Source organism: Dendropsophus ebraccatus, chromosome 9, assembly GCF_027789765.1.
Source record: "Dendropsophus ebraccatus isolate aDenEbr1 chromosome 9, aDenEbr1.pat, whole genome shotgun sequence".
NCBI lineage: Eukaryota > Metazoa > Chordata > Amphibia > Anura > Hylidae > Dendropsophus > Dendropsophus ebraccatus.
Genome location: NC_091462.1, coordinates 13,706,594 through 13,722,656, shown reverse-complemented (window position 1 = coordinate 13,722,656; position 16,063 = coordinate 13,706,594). Strand labels below are relative to the sequence as shown.

At 42.5% G+C, this 16,063-nt stretch overlaps 1 protein-coding gene across 1 annotated transcript in view; it reads left to right on the top strand.

The window, feature by feature from the left end:
* The window catches only part of TMEM163 (transmembrane protein 163), a 93,925-nt gene extending 79,964 nt beyond the window's left edge, over positions 1 to 13,961 (top strand). The window contains exons 6-8 of the mRNA XM_069982641.1: positions 9,741 to 9,852; positions 12,306 to 12,447; positions 13,720 to 13,961. Of these exons, the coding sequence (XP_069838742.1) occupies positions 9,741 to 9,852; positions 12,306 to 12,447; positions 13,720 to 13,780 (315 nt within the window). The 3' untranslated portion in view covers positions 13,781 to 13,961. The remainder of the gene's footprint in view (positions 1 to 9,740; positions 9,853 to 12,305; positions 12,448 to 13,719) is intronic.
* Positions 13,962 to 16,063: the final 2,102 nt, after the last annotated feature.

Here is a 16,063-nt window from a genome sequence, read left to right as displayed (position 1 = left end):
TAGGAGCTGGATATCAGGACGTTGCTAGCCTTGTACATCGAAGCATGCAATGGGGTGCGTCTTAAAAACAGACAATATGTATATATGTAAAAAGTAAGACGCACTCACCGTATCGGTAACCGTTTTCGCGTCACCTGACGCTTCTTCCAGCTGTGGACCACAGCCGGAAGAAGCGTCAGGTGACGCGAAAACGGTCATTAGCTGCGTGGACACTGTACTGCCCTTCTCTTCCTTCCCCATGAACTAATGAACTTCTATTTGAAATAAAGACTTCATCTGCAGCCGATACGGTGAGTGCGTCTTACTTTTTCTACACACTGTATAACTACTATAACACTGCCCCCTATACACAAGAATATAACTACTATAATACTGCCCCCTATACACAAGAATATAACTACTATAATACTGCTCCTATATACAAGAATATAACTACTATAACATTAAACCATATATACAAGAATATAACTACTATAATACTGCCCCTATACACAAGAATATAACTACTATAATACTGCTCCTATATACAAGAATATAACTACTATAACATTAAACCATATATACAAGAATATAACTACTATAATACTGCTCCTATATACAAGAATATAACTACTATAACACTGAACCCTATATACAAGAATATAACTACTATAATACTGCTCCTATATAAAAGAATATAACTACTATAACACTGCTCCCTATATGCAAGAACATAACTACTATAATACTGCTCCTATATACAAGAATATAACTACTATAATACTGCTCCTATATACAAGAATATAACTACTATAACACTGAACCCTATATACAAGAATATAACTACTATAATACTGCTCCTATATACAAGAATATAACTACTATAACACTGCTCCCTATATACAAGAATATAACTACTATAATATTGCTCCTATATACAGGAATATAAATACTATAATACTGCTCCTATATACAAGAATATAACTACTACAATACTGCTCCTATATACAAGAATATAACTACTTCAATACTGCTCCTATGTACAATAATATAACTACTATAATACTGCCTCCTATATATAGGAATATAACTACTATAATACTGCTCCCTATATACAAGAATATAACTACTATAATACTGCTCCTATATACAAGAATATAACTACTATAATACTGCTCCTATATACAGGAATATAACTACTATAATACGGTTCAGGGAAGAAAAAGAGTGCTGCACCTCACACCTATGGCTGATACTAGTACCTCTCGGCTGCATTAACAACATCAGAATTCTGTATGTGAATTGATCAAGCCACACTGCCCCATGTACCGCGTGCAGGTATCTGATACACATGGGTCCCTACACTAAGTCCACACTGTGCCGGTCAGCGACCACCACCCCCGCAGGCGTGCACAGTCAGGGAAGGGAGGCCATGGAACGGCCCTGCAACCCCCATGCCACAGGACCAGACCCAAAAATGCCACACCAAAACCCAGCCAGCACCACCGGCGGAGGAAGCTGCCCCCAAACAGCACAAGTCTGGATAAGGTATTGCACTCACCATAGCTATCAAAGATAGAATGGGACAGACAGGAGGGATTAAAACCATGAGCACTCAGGTGTCTCCTGCTAATTGCGGTCATGTGGGTCTCACCAGGAGGAGTGCAAAACACGGAGAAAAGAGAGAAACAAAATACGGTTCAGGGAAGAAAAAGAGTGCTGCACCTCACACCTATGGCTGATACTAGTACCTCTCTGCTGCATTAACAACATCAGAATTCTGTATGTGAATTGATCAAGCCACACTGCCCCATGTACCGCGTGCAGATATCTGATACACATGAGTCCCTACACTAAGTCCACACTGTGCCGGTCAGCGACCACCACCCCCGCAGGCGTGCACAGTCAGGGAAGGGAGGCCATGGAACGGCCCTGCAACCCCCATGCCACAGGACCAGACCCAAAAATGCAACACCAAAACCCAGCCAGCACCACCGGCGGAGGAAGCTGCCCCCAAACAGCACAAGTCTGGATAAGGTATTGCACTCACCATAGCTATCAAAGATAGAATGGGACAGACAGGAGGGATTAAAACCATGAGCAGTCAGGTGTCTCCTGCTAATTGCGGTCATGTGGGTCTCACCAGGAGGAGTGCAAAACACGGAGAAAAGAGAGAAACAAAATACGGTTCAGGGAAGAAAAAGAGTGCTGCACCTCACACCTATGGCTGATACTAGTACCTCTCGGCTGCATTAACAACATCAGAATTCTGTATGTGAATTGATCAAGCCACACTGCCCCATATACCGCGTGCAGGTATCTGATACACATGGGTCCCTACACTAAGTCCACACTGTGCCGGTCAGCGACCACCACCCCCGCAGGCGTGCACAGTCAGGGAAGGGAGGCCATGGCACGCCACGCAATTAGCAGGAGACACCTGAGTGCCCATGGTTTTAATCCCTCCTGTCTGTCCCATTCTATCTGTGATAGCTATGGTGAGTGCAATACCTTATCCAGACTTGTGCTGTTTGGGGGCAGCTTCCTCCGCCGGCGGTGCTGGCTGGGTTTTGGTGTGGCCTTTTTGGGTCTGGTCCTGTGGCATGGGGGTTGCAGGGCCGTTCCATGGCCTCCCTTCCCTGACTGTGCACGCCTGCGGGGTTGGTGGTCACTGACCGGCACAGTGTGGACTTAGTGTAGGGACCCATGTGTATCAGATACCTGCACGAGGTACATGGGGCAGTGTGGCTTGATCAATTCACATACAGAATTCTGATGTTTTTTATGCAGCCGAGAGGTACTAGTATCAGCCATAGGTGTGAGGTGCAGCACTCTTTTTCTTACCTGAACCGTATAACTACTATAATACTGCTCCTATATACAGGGATATAATTACTATAATACTGCTCCTATATACAAGAATATAACTACTATAATACTGCCCCTATATACAGGAATATAACTACTATAATACTGCCCCTATATACAGGAATATAACTACTACAATACTGCTCCTATATACAAGAATATAACTACTTCAATACTGCTCCTATGTACAATAATATAACTACTATAATACTGCCTCCTATATATAGGAATATAACTACTATAATACTGCTCCCTATATACAAGAATATAACTACTATAATACTGCTCCTATATACAAGAATATAACTACTATAATACTGCTCCTATATACAGGAATATAACTACTATAATACGATTCAGGGAAGAAAAAGAGTGCTGCACCTCACACCTATGGCTGATACTAGTACCTCTCGGCTGCATTAACAACATCAGAATTCTGTATGTGAATTGATCAAGCCACACTGCCCCATGTACCGCGTGCAGGTATCTGATACACATGGGTCCCTACACTAAGTCCACACTGTGCCGGTCAGCGACCACCACCCCCGCAGGCGTGCACAGTCAGGGAAGGGAGGCCATGGAACGGCCCTGCAACCCCCATGCCACAGGACCAGACCCAAAAATGCCACACCAAAACCCAGCCAGCACCACCGGCGGAGGAAGCTGCCCCCAAACAGCACAACTCTGGATAAGGTATTGCACTCACCATAGCTATCAAAGATAGAATGGGACAGACAGGAGGGATTAAAACCATGAGCACTCAGGTGTCTCCTGCTAATTGCGGTCATGTGGGTCTCACCAGGAGGAGTGCAAAACACGGAGAAAAGAGAGAAACAAAATACGGTTCAGGGAAGAAAAAGAGTGCTGCACCTCACACCTATGGCTGATACTAGTACCTCTCTGCTGCATTAACAACATCAGAATTCTGTATGTGAATTGATCAAGCCACACTGCCCCATGTACCGCGTGCAGATATCTGATACACATGAGTCCCTACACTAAGTCCACACTGTGCCGGTCAGCGACCACCACCCCCGCAGGCGTGCACAGTCAGGGAAGGGAGGCCATGGAACGGCCCTGCAACCCCCATGCCACAGGACCAGACCCAAAAATGCAACACCAAAACCCAGCCAGCACCACCGGCGGAGGAAGCTGCCCCCAAACAGCACAAGTCTGGATAAGGTATTGCACTCACCATAGCTATCAAAGATAGAATGGGACAGACAGGAGGGATTAAAACCATGAGCAGTCAGGTGTCTCCTGCTAATTGCGGTCATGTGGGTCTCACCAGGAGGAGTGCAAAACACGGAGAAAAGAGAGAAACAAAATACGGTTCAGGGAAGAAAAAGAGTGCTGCACCTCACACCTATGGCTGATACTAGTACCTCTCGGCTGCATTAACAACATCAGAATTCTGTATGTGAATTGATCAAGCCACACTGCCCCATATACCGCGTGCAGGTATCTGATACACATGGGTCCCTACACTAAGTCCACACTGTGCCGGTCAGCGACCACCACCCCCGCAGGCGTGCACAGTCAGGGAAGGGAGGCCATGGCACGCCACGCAATTAGCAGGAGACACCTGAGTGCCCATGGTTTTAATCCCTCCTGTCTGTCCCATTCTATCTGTGATAGCTATGGTGAGTGCAATACCTTATCCAGACTTGTGCTGTTTGGGGGCAGCTTCCTCCGCCGGCGGTGCTGGCTGGGTTTTGGTGTGGCCTTTTTGGGTCTGGTCCTGTGGCATGGGGGTTGCAGGGCCGTTCCATGGCCTCCCTTCCCTGACTGTGCACGCCTGCGGGGTTGGTGGTCACTGACCGGCACAGTGTGGACTTAGTGTAGGGACCCATGTGTATCAGATACCTGCACGAGGTACATGGGGCAGTGTGGCTTGATCAATTCACATACAGAATTCTGATGTTTTTTATGCAGCCGAGAGGTACTAGTATCAGCCATAGGTGTGAGGTGCAGCACTCTTTTTCTTACCTGAACCGTATAACTACTATAATACTGCTCCTATATACAGGGATATAATTACTATAATACTGCTCCTATATACAAGAATATAACTACTATAATACTGCCCCTATATACAGGAATATAACTACTATAATACTGCCCCTATATACAGGAATATAACTACTATAATACTGCTCCTATATACAAGAATATAACTACTATAATACTGCTCCTATATACAAGAATATAACTACTATAATACGAACTGGAGAGAATGGAACGGCTGCACATCCCATCTATAGCTGATACTAATGCCGCTAGGCCTATATTAAAAATCAACACCAGAGTGTCTGTATATGAATTGATCAAGCCATATTGCCCCGTGTACCACCGCGCAGGTCCTCTGGTCCACACGGGTCCCTACGCTAACTCCACACCGTGTCGGTCAGCGACCGCCAACCCCGCAGGTGTGAGGTGCAGCACTCTGTTTCTTCCCTGAGCCACATTTTGTTTCTCTCTTTTCTCCGTGTATTGCACTCCTCCTGGTGAGACCCACATGACCGCAATTAGCAGGAGACACCTGAGTGCACATGGTTTTAATCCCTCCTGTTTTTTCCCATTCTGTTTGCTGCAGCTATGGTGAGCGCAATACCTTATCCAGACTTGTGCTGTTTGGGGGCGACCTTCTCCGCCGGCGGTGCTGGCCGGGTTCTGGTGTGGTGTTTGTGGGTCTGGTCCTGTGGCATGGGGGTCGCAGGGCCGTCCCATGGCCCCCGTTCCCTGGCTGTGCGTGCCTGCGGGGTTGGTGGCCACTGACTGGCACGGTGTGGACTTAGTGTAGGGACCCATGTGTATCAGATACCGGCACGAGGTACATGGGGCAGTATGGCTTGATCAATTCATACACAAAATTCTGATGTGTTTTTATTTAGCCTAGGGGCACTAGTATCAGCCATAGGTGTGAGGTGCAGCACTCTGTTTCTTCCCTGAACCGCATAACTACTATAATACTGCCCCTATATAGAAGAAAATAACTACTATAATACTGCCCCTATATACAAGAATATAACTACTATAATACTGCTCCTATGTACAATAATATAACTACTATAATACTGCCTCCTATATATAGGAATATAACTACTATAATACTGCTCCCTATATACAAGAATATAACTACTATAATACTGCTCCTATATACAAGAATATAACTACTATAATACTGCTCCTATATACAAGAATAACTACTATAATACTGCCCCCTATATACAAGAATATAACTACTATAATACTGCCCCTTATATACAGGAATATAACTACTATAATACTGCTCCTATATACAGGAATATAACTACTATAATACTGCTCCTATATACAAGAATATTACTACTATAATACTGCTCCTATATACAAGAATTTAACTACTATAATACTGCTCCTATATACAAGAATATAACTACTATAATACTGCTCCTATATACAAGAATATAACTACTCTAATACTGCCCCTATATACAGGAATATAACTACTATAATACTGCCCCTATATACAGGAATATAACTACTATAATACTGCCCCTGTATACAAGAATATAACTACTATAATACTGCTCCTATATACAGGAATATAACTACTATAATACTGCTCCTATATACAGGGATATAACTACTATAATACTGCTCCTATATACAGGAATATAACTACTATAATACTGCTCCTATATACAAGAATATAACTACTATAATACTGCTCCTATATACAGGAATATAACTACTATAATACTGCTCCTATATACAGGAATATAACTACTATAATACTGCTCCTATATACAAGAATATAACTACTATAATACTGCTATGAGTGAACAGGTATTAGAAACGTTGTACGTGATTGGACTTAATGCTGGGAGTTGTACTGTGCAGTTAGACAGCAGGAACAGGTGCGGATCCTGGAGCGAAACTAATTTTATGTCTCTCGGGAACAGCGATGTGGAAATTAAGAGCAAGGAATGTGATGTAGTAAGTGACAGAGGAGTATTCCTATAATAAATTGTATATTCTACTCAATGGGTTTGATAAATGAGTGTAAATTGGCGCTGTATCCCCCGTGCATGCTAAGAAGTCTCCTCTTAATGAAGCGTCACTAACAATCAGGGCTGGGACGGGGGCGATGACAGTGCAGGGATCACTCGCTCTACATCGCTGTCGCATGCCCATCTCTAGAGCGAAGAAACTAAGAGGCAGATCTGTGAGGTGAATAGTAATTAGAGGTGAACCGTAACCCGTCCCCGTCCCCGGGGAGCCAGAAACAGCTGACGGGGGAAGATGGAACAGACAGGAACCTGTGTTCTCCGCGACGCAGAACAAAAAATACAAAAATAAACATGTAAAAAAAAAAAACGGTTAAAACGCTAAAAACTCTTATGTCTTATGGCATCACCACTGATATAATATGGGTCCGAGCACAGTAATAGAGACTTAAAGGGGAAGAGACGTGTGAAAGAGTTTGGAACATTCCGGAACAAGTCTTTGTCCTTCTGTTTTTGAGAAATTTGAACGGATAAAAGTAATGTTTTTAAAACTATCTATACTGACTGCAGCGGCGTACCTGCCAAACAGGAGGGACAAAAGCAAAACTGAACAACAACAAAATAATGGGGTTAAAGTCTAAGGGGTACTCTGGCAAAAAAAAATTCAAATCATTTAGTTTCTGTAAGTTATATAGATTTGTAATTTACTTCTATTCAAAAACCTCCAGTACTTATCAGCTGCTGTATGTCCTGCAGGAAGTGGTGTATTCTTTCCAGTTTGACACAGCGCTCTCTGCTGCCACATCTGTCCACATCAGGAACTGTCCAGAGCAGCAGCAAATCCCCATAGAAAACCTCTCCTGCTCTGGACAGTTCCTGACATGGCAGCAGAGAGCACTGGTTCAGACTGGAAAGAATACACCACTTCCTGCAGGGCACACAGCAGCTGATAAGTACTGGAAGACTGGAGATTTTTTTTAATAGAAATAATTTACAAATCTGTATAACTTTCTAATTTTTTAAGGTACAGGAACCATAACTTTATTTTGTCTGTTGACAGAGCTGTATGTGGCTTTCTTTTTTATAGGACTATATAGATTTTATGGGAATGTATGAAACAAACAAAAATATCTGGTTTATATAACATATATATTATATTTAATCTCCTTTTTGTTATGTTTTAGCGCTTTTTACAAATCATAGTAGTTTTTATTACTTTGCCCTTTTTATTTTCCTATCCTTAGAGCCAGACACGGGCCTTGCTGTTTGGGAGCAGCTAGAGTTTTTATTGATGACATTTTTATCATTTTTTTATTTGATGTTTTCTGAGGTGGCTGAAATGCAGTAATTTATACATTTAGAATTTTTTTTCCTCTCGATTATCTTACGTGAAAGCTGGTAAAAGTCGTCTGATCAGAAATTAATAATATTTAAAAAACAGATTTAGGCCATGTTCACACAACGTATGTTTTGCATAAATCATGTCCGTTGTTGCAGTTTGCAACAAAGGCCGTAATTTATGCAAAACATACGTTGTATTTGAATAAATGGAATCCCGGCTGGAGCGAATACACATAGGAGGAGATTTATCAAAGGGTGTAAAATTTAGACTGGTGCAAACTGCCCACAGCAACCAATCACAGCTCAGCTTTCCTTTCACCAGAGTTGGAAGCTGGGCTGTGATTGGTTGCTGTGGCCAGTTTGCACCAGTCTAAATTTTACACCCTTTGATAAATCTCCCCCATAGTATACGCTCCGGCCGGATTCCAACCGGCCGCACGGAAAACTGACATGTCAGTTTTGTGCGTCAACTATTTATTGAATAGCGGCCGCACAGACCTGTCAGTTCAAACAATGGAAAGTGCGGCTCCAGCTGCACTTTCCATTGTGTGCAATGTTGAATTGGGATGCGGGCGCACTCATCCGCATCTGAATCCAACAGAAATGAAGATCATCCCGCCGGTACTGCAGTACCGGCCGGGATGACCTCACTTAACACCAGCCGTTCTGTGACCTGGCTTGGTCACAGAACGGCCGTGTTTCACACTGTGTGAATAAGGCCTTAGGCTAGGTTCACACTATGTAAAAATAACGGCATTTATTTCACAACTACAACTGTTGTTATGAAGAACGGCCGTTGTTTTTACATAGTGTGAACATAGCCTTATGCTTTTTTTACATTTTTAATACTTATGTATTCCACCCAGGAGCAGGAGACTGAACGGTATGATGACTTGTACAGTTCACTGCAATACCAGTATATATTGCAGTGCGTTGTTTGATAGCTGATCTCTCTCTACACTTTGCCTAAGTATAATAGGAGAACCATGATGGCACCCAGAGGCGTTTACAAGTGGCCGTCACATCCAAGTGGCACCCTTGACTGCGAAGCATCGGGCGTTTTGGAGTCCAAAAATTTGGCATATAAACGTCTAGATAGTGGGGAAGAAACAGGGATTATTACATGGCCAGGATGTCAAATCCCCAAGCAATGACAGCTGGGGCAGGGTCAGCCCCGGAACATGTATAGCGGAATGGGTATAAGGGTTATCCACAATTAGAAAATACACTGCCACTTTCTTGTGAAAAAAAGCAGACAGTCCATGTCAGAAACTGCCCAGAGCAGGAGAGGTTTTCTATGGGGATTTGCTGAAGCTCTGGGCAGTTCCTGACATGGACAGAGGACATACAGCAGCTGATAAGTACTGGAGGACTTGATATTCTTACATAGAAGTAAATTACAAATCTACATAACTTTCTGAAACCAGTTGATTGGAAAGAAAACGATTTTGGCTGGAGTACCCCTTTAAGGCGTTCTCACTATGAGACAACTTTTCCTTACATTCTGACATCCTACACCATCAAGTCAGGAGATGCTAATACTTCCATCTTGTCTTGCAGGATAGCTTCTTATTCAGTGTGTCCGTTTTAAGTGGAATCTTCTGTACCCTATTGGCCGTCGCAAAATTCATGTTGGGGAAAATCCTGACCAGTCGAGCGCTGATCACTGATGGTAAGTAACGTATAATGGAGAATATATGGTTGGGGAAGTGATCCCGTATCCCATGGCCGATCGGTGGGGGTCCAACTGCTGAGACCCCGACCGGTCACAAGGACATAAGGAAATATTCTGTGACTATTGAAGAAACTGAGAAATCTGATGCAAATGTCTGCAGAACTAGTCGCCTCCATGTAGATATAATTACAGAGACCGCTCCCCTCCGCTGCGGCAGATGCTCCATCACAACTAATGTAATTTGTCCTGAGCCTCAGCTACAAGCCTGCGCTTTTATAATGGATGGGATACAAGCGCAAACCACAGAGGAATAGCTGCAGCCATTAAATAAAGCCAGGCAGGAATTATTCCCAGCAGTCTGTGTGCGGAGGACGACATAACCCCATTCTGAACACAGTGTAACACATTATACATCTGAACATGTCCCCGCACCTGGAGAGGAATCAGACATTATAACCATTGTAATAGTGATTGTAACCGGTCTGTATTATACACCGGCATTAATATTACACTCCAGTCACTACTGATACTAATAGGAATGATAGGGTATAACTATGATAATATAAGAGATATAACTAATCCTTCCCCACATATACAATAATATAACTACTATAATACTGCTCCTATATATAAGAATATAACAAGTATAATACTGCCCCCTATATACAGGAATATAACTACTATAATACTGCTCCTATATACAATAATATAACTACTATAATACTGCTCCTATATACAGTAATATAACTACTATAATACTGCTCCTATATATAAGAATATAACAAGTATAATACTGCCCTCTATATACAGGAATATAACTACTATAATACTGCTCCTATATTCAAGAATATAACTACTATTATAATGTGCCAGAGGGCACATTAATATATTCATGAAGAGGAGACATCCTTCACTATGATTTTGGAAATTACAATTGCTAACTTTAATCAAATATTGATATGTAATAAAGAATATGAAGGTAGCACAGAACATTCATAGTCCTACAGACCGGATTTTATATGTCACTGCCAACTGTTGAAAAAGAGTTTCCTATCAGACAGGGAATATATCCATATCTGATAGATGTAACAATAGAAGCATTACACTGGGCTAACACACACGCATCCATGTGGCATCATATTGTGCAGTGTTCAACTTGGGTACATTTGGATGAGATGTGCAAGAATATAACTACTATAATACTGCTCCTATATAGAAGACTATAACTACTATAATACTGCTCCTAAATACAAGAATATAACTACTATAATACTACTCCTATATACAAGAATATAACTACTATAATACTGCCCCTATATACAAGAATATAACTACTATAATACTGCTCCTTATATACAAGAATATAACTACTATAATACTGCTCCTATATACAAGAATATAACTACTATAATACTGCCCCCTATATACAAGAATATAACTACTATAATACTGCTCCTATATACAGGAATATAACTACTATAATACTGCTCCTATATACAGGAATATAACTACTATAATACACGAACTGGAGAGAATGGAACCGCTGCACATCCCATCTATGGCTGATGCTAATGCCGCTAGGCCTATATTAAAAATCAACACCAGAGTGTCTGTATATGAATTGATCAAGCCATATTGCCCCGTGTACCACCGCGCAGGTCCTCTGGTCCACACGGGTCCCTACGCTAACTCCACACCGTGTTGGTCAGCGACCGCCAACCCCGCAAAGCGTGCACGTGCTGGGAAGGGAGGCCATGGAACGGCCCTGCAACCCCAATGTCACAGGACCAGACCCAAAAAGCCCCACCAAAACCCAGCCAGCACCACCGGCGGGGAAGGCTGCCCCCAAACGACACAAGTATGGATATGGTATTACACTTACCATTGCTGCTCTCACAGAATGGGGAAGACATAGGGTCCAGACATGTGAGCACAGACATATCCTGCTAATTTTGGTCATGTGGGTCTTATAAAGGAGTGCTAGCTGTTCAGAGAGGGAGAACTGTAAAACACGAACTGGAGAGAATGGAACCGCTGCACATCCCATCTATGGCTGATACTAATGCCGCTAGGCCTATATTAAAAATCAACACCAGAGTGTCTGTATATGAATTAATCAACCATATTGCCCCGTGTACCACCGCGCACGTCCTCTGGTCCGCACGGGTCCCTACGCTAACTCCACACCGTGTCAGTCAGCGACCGCCAACCCCGCAAACTATAATACTGCTACTATATACAAGAATATAACTACTATAATACTGCTCCTATATACAGGAATATAACTACTATAATACTGCTCCTATATACAGGAATATAACTACTATAATACTGCTCCTATATACAAGAATATAACTACTATAATACTGCTCCTATATACAAGAATATAATTATTATAATCCTGGTATCTTGTATCTTTATTGATATATTTTATGTTAATTTTATTCCAGGATTTAACTCTTTGGTGGGCGGCATCATGGGATTTTCCATTCTCATAAGCGCTGAGGTCTACAAGCACCACTCCTCTGTCTGGTACCTGGACGGATCTGTTGGAATCATGATTGGACTAATAATTATGACCTATGGGATTAAGTAAGTTTAGCCCTTTGTGAACTATTTTTAATCAGTTTACTTTTATAACTAAGAGTTTTACATGAGACATTTAAGCCACACTCCCAGTCCACTGTAGTAGTTAGACTTTTAAGCCACACCCTAATCCACTTGGGAACGCCCATTTTGAAATATATTTGCATAAGCCCTACTAAAGGTATTTTTCAGTGATGAAATTTATTTTCAACTGTCTAATAAATATACATATATTGGTAAAGTATTTTTACTGCTTTACTGCGCTCTTTCATGCCTTCTTTTTGCCTTGAATATAAACTGTCTCCTGTTTTCATTAGCCTCACTTCCTGTCTGTTGTACATCCAGTAACAGACTTGTTCCTGTTGTATATTTTAGTTGGAAATTCAGCCAAGTCTATCTCCCTTCCACTACACCTTCTTGACCACAACCTCTCCCACATAGTGGAAGGGAGACAGAGTTGACTGAATTCCCAGCTAGAGTGTACACAGATGGAGGAAGTCTGTTACAGGATGTACACCAGACAGGAAGTTGGAATAATGAAGACATCAGGACAGACTGGGCATGAGAGACAGTTGTAATGCCTCTTATAGAAACACTCTCTTTCTGTACATGTATAGTCACCTCAGTGCCTGGAACTAAAACTTAAATAGCAGAGACTGATCAGGCAGAAAATTAACTTGATATAACATGAAATTAAGAGTCACAGCAGGGCTATCAATGACTTGGTCCAGCTCACAAGCAGCTGCCTGGCAGTGCAAACACCTACAGCAGGGCTGTCAATCACTCAGTCCCGCCCACAAGGAGCTGCCTGGCAGTGTAAACAGTTACACCAGGGCTGTCAATCACTCAGTCCCGCCCACAAGAAGCTGCCTGGCAGTGTAAACACTTACAGCTGGGTTGTAAATCACTTATTTCTGCCCACAGGGAGCTGCCTGGCAGTTTAAACAGTTACAGCAGGGTTGTCAGTCACTCAGTCCCGCCCACAAGGAGCTGCCTGGCAGTGTAAACAGTTACCGCAGGGCTGTCAATCACTCAGTCCCGCCCACAGTTAGCTGCCTGGCAGTGTAAACAGTTACCGCAGGGCTGTCAATCACTCAGTCCCGCCCACAGGGAGCTGCCTGGCAATGTAAACAGTTACAGTAGGGTTGTCAATAGCTCAGGTCTGCCCACAAGGAGCTGCCTGGCAATGTAAACAGTGAAGGCAACACTGAATATCTGTACAGTATAGTAAAGTATATAGTAATTTATGCCATTTTCATCCATTTCCTTTACTTACAGGTTACTATTGGATATGGTTCCCCGAGTGAGACAGACTCGCCACTACGAGATGTTTGAATGAAGGGACCGAGGGGGACTTGTTTACCCCCTTAAACTTTCCATCACAAGTGACAGCAGCAAGTCTTTTATTGGTGTATACCCCACTTATATTGTTGGGTTGTATGAAAATTCAATACGATATACTGACCCGTCTACACGAATTTACATTTATCGGACTGGTACCTGGGGGGTGACACGTCCCGAAGAAGAACCTCTGTGAAATGGACTTTTAATATTTTTATCTATGGTCGTTCTCTACGTATCTACAGAATAAACCCTGAATGTAGAACGTGGACGATCCGTGGACGCAACGGCTGAATGACGCTGCAGAGACAGAATAACAGAGTATTTTTCTATATATGTATATATATATATATTCTATGTGTGCAGAGCGCCCTCATGAACTCAGCGTATGTATTACAACTCCACAAGCACAGTATGAAGCCCCTACAGCCCAAACATAGAACATTCCATCTCCGGTCAGAAAATTCTTCTACCTGCTTATATAGTCTTACCCATAGGGGGCAGCATAATAGTAGTTAGTGCCGGTGTAGTGAAGATATTCAGCTTAGTTTGTAAGGACAGTGGTTGAATGGGTTTTTACCAGCAACTATTTATTTTTTATGTTACCCAGAAATGAGCTCAGAGCTGTGGCCACTGCCCGTCACCCATTTACTGAATGCAATAGCCAGCAGAGGGCAACAATGAGGGCAGGAGGAAGCTCCACATAGGGAATTAGAAATCTGTGCTCTGCCCTGAAGAATTTGGGAAGAAAAACTTTTTAATATATTTTTATCAATTTTGAGCTTGTCATCTGATACAGAGCTCCAAAGAAAAACTACAACTCCCATCAGATCTGGGCACAGAAAGCCATAGAGAAGGCACACACCGCTTTAGTGGCAGTTACTGTCTTTTGCATTTCCTTGCAGAAGATTTGGAGCTCTGTATCAGAAGAACAGAGCTATAACCTCTAATAAGGTTCTATTAAAGGGAACCTAGCAGAAACCTCACCCATACCAGCCTCTCAGTAGACGTAGATCAGCGCTGTGGAGCTTAGATGAATGCTGTGCTCCGTTTGTAAATTGGTGGTCCAGTTCCTGAGATAATGCCCAAAAACATTGCATGTAAAAGAACTTCCTTGGTACACATAAGGTAGTCCAAGTGCCGCTCAGTGCACCACTTTCCCAGTCTGCGGATGGCACAGCTTCATTAATGTTTGAGATCATTAAGCTGTGATGTCACCCCTAGCCTAAATCACCATGAATATTTATGAATTCATCTAACCAGTGGGCTGGGAAAGTGGTGCATTTGCGGCTTTAGGACTTCCTCCAGTGTACCAAGGAAGCTCATTTACATATACTGTTTTAGGGCAATATCTCTGGAACTGGTCCACCGATTTACAAACTAAGCATAGTTTTCATCTCAGCGTTACAACACCTATCTGTCCATACTATCAGGTTAGCAGACGCAAAGTTTCTCCTAAATTCCCTTTAAAAATTTATCAGCACAAAATTTTGTACCTACAAACAACATAAAAGTACAATAAAAAATGTAACGTTCATAGCAATACCAGCTACCTTGTGAGCAGCTCTTAATAAGCACACTTGTAAGCTGGCCATAGACTCGAATGAATGTTGGAACATTCCAGAATGGTCGCCAACAAAATGGGGATTGAGAAGTGCTAATCTACAGAGGTCCATAAAAATAATGGACACATTCGGGCCTAGTTATTCATACTTGCCAATTGTTCTGTTATTTGCAAGACTGGACCACAATGGGTGTGGGATTTGGGTAATTTTAAAGGGGCATTCCAACCAGTTTGGGGGCTTCTGGGTAAAATATTAGTAAGTAATATGGGAGTCTGGGCACCATCTTATTTCTATGGCCAGCTCAATCCTGCACAATCTTTCATCTGGAAGCAGCAACCACAGGTAATGATGACAATTTTTTCTTTTCGTTCCATTTTATGTATTGTGTGTATTGAATATCGGACGGCGCGCCTCATCATGGCGGCATAGAAGGAGTGTTATATTTTTATGAACGGACGAGTGCAATAAACAGGAAAGGATCATATTGAGAGGCTTCCTCCTCTGACGCCTGGAGTTGGGGGGGACAGGACCCGGCCTTCGTTTTGTACATTTTGTGGCTGTCAGTAGAGGATTGTTCATCATGATGTGTTTAGTGGTGTATTATATGGGGTTTTACACAGGGTCTTACAATGCAAATCTATAGTCTAAAGCAATACAGGTACTGTGATGGCGGTGTAGTGTGTGTTGCACATGTGATATAAAGAAAGCACAATTTT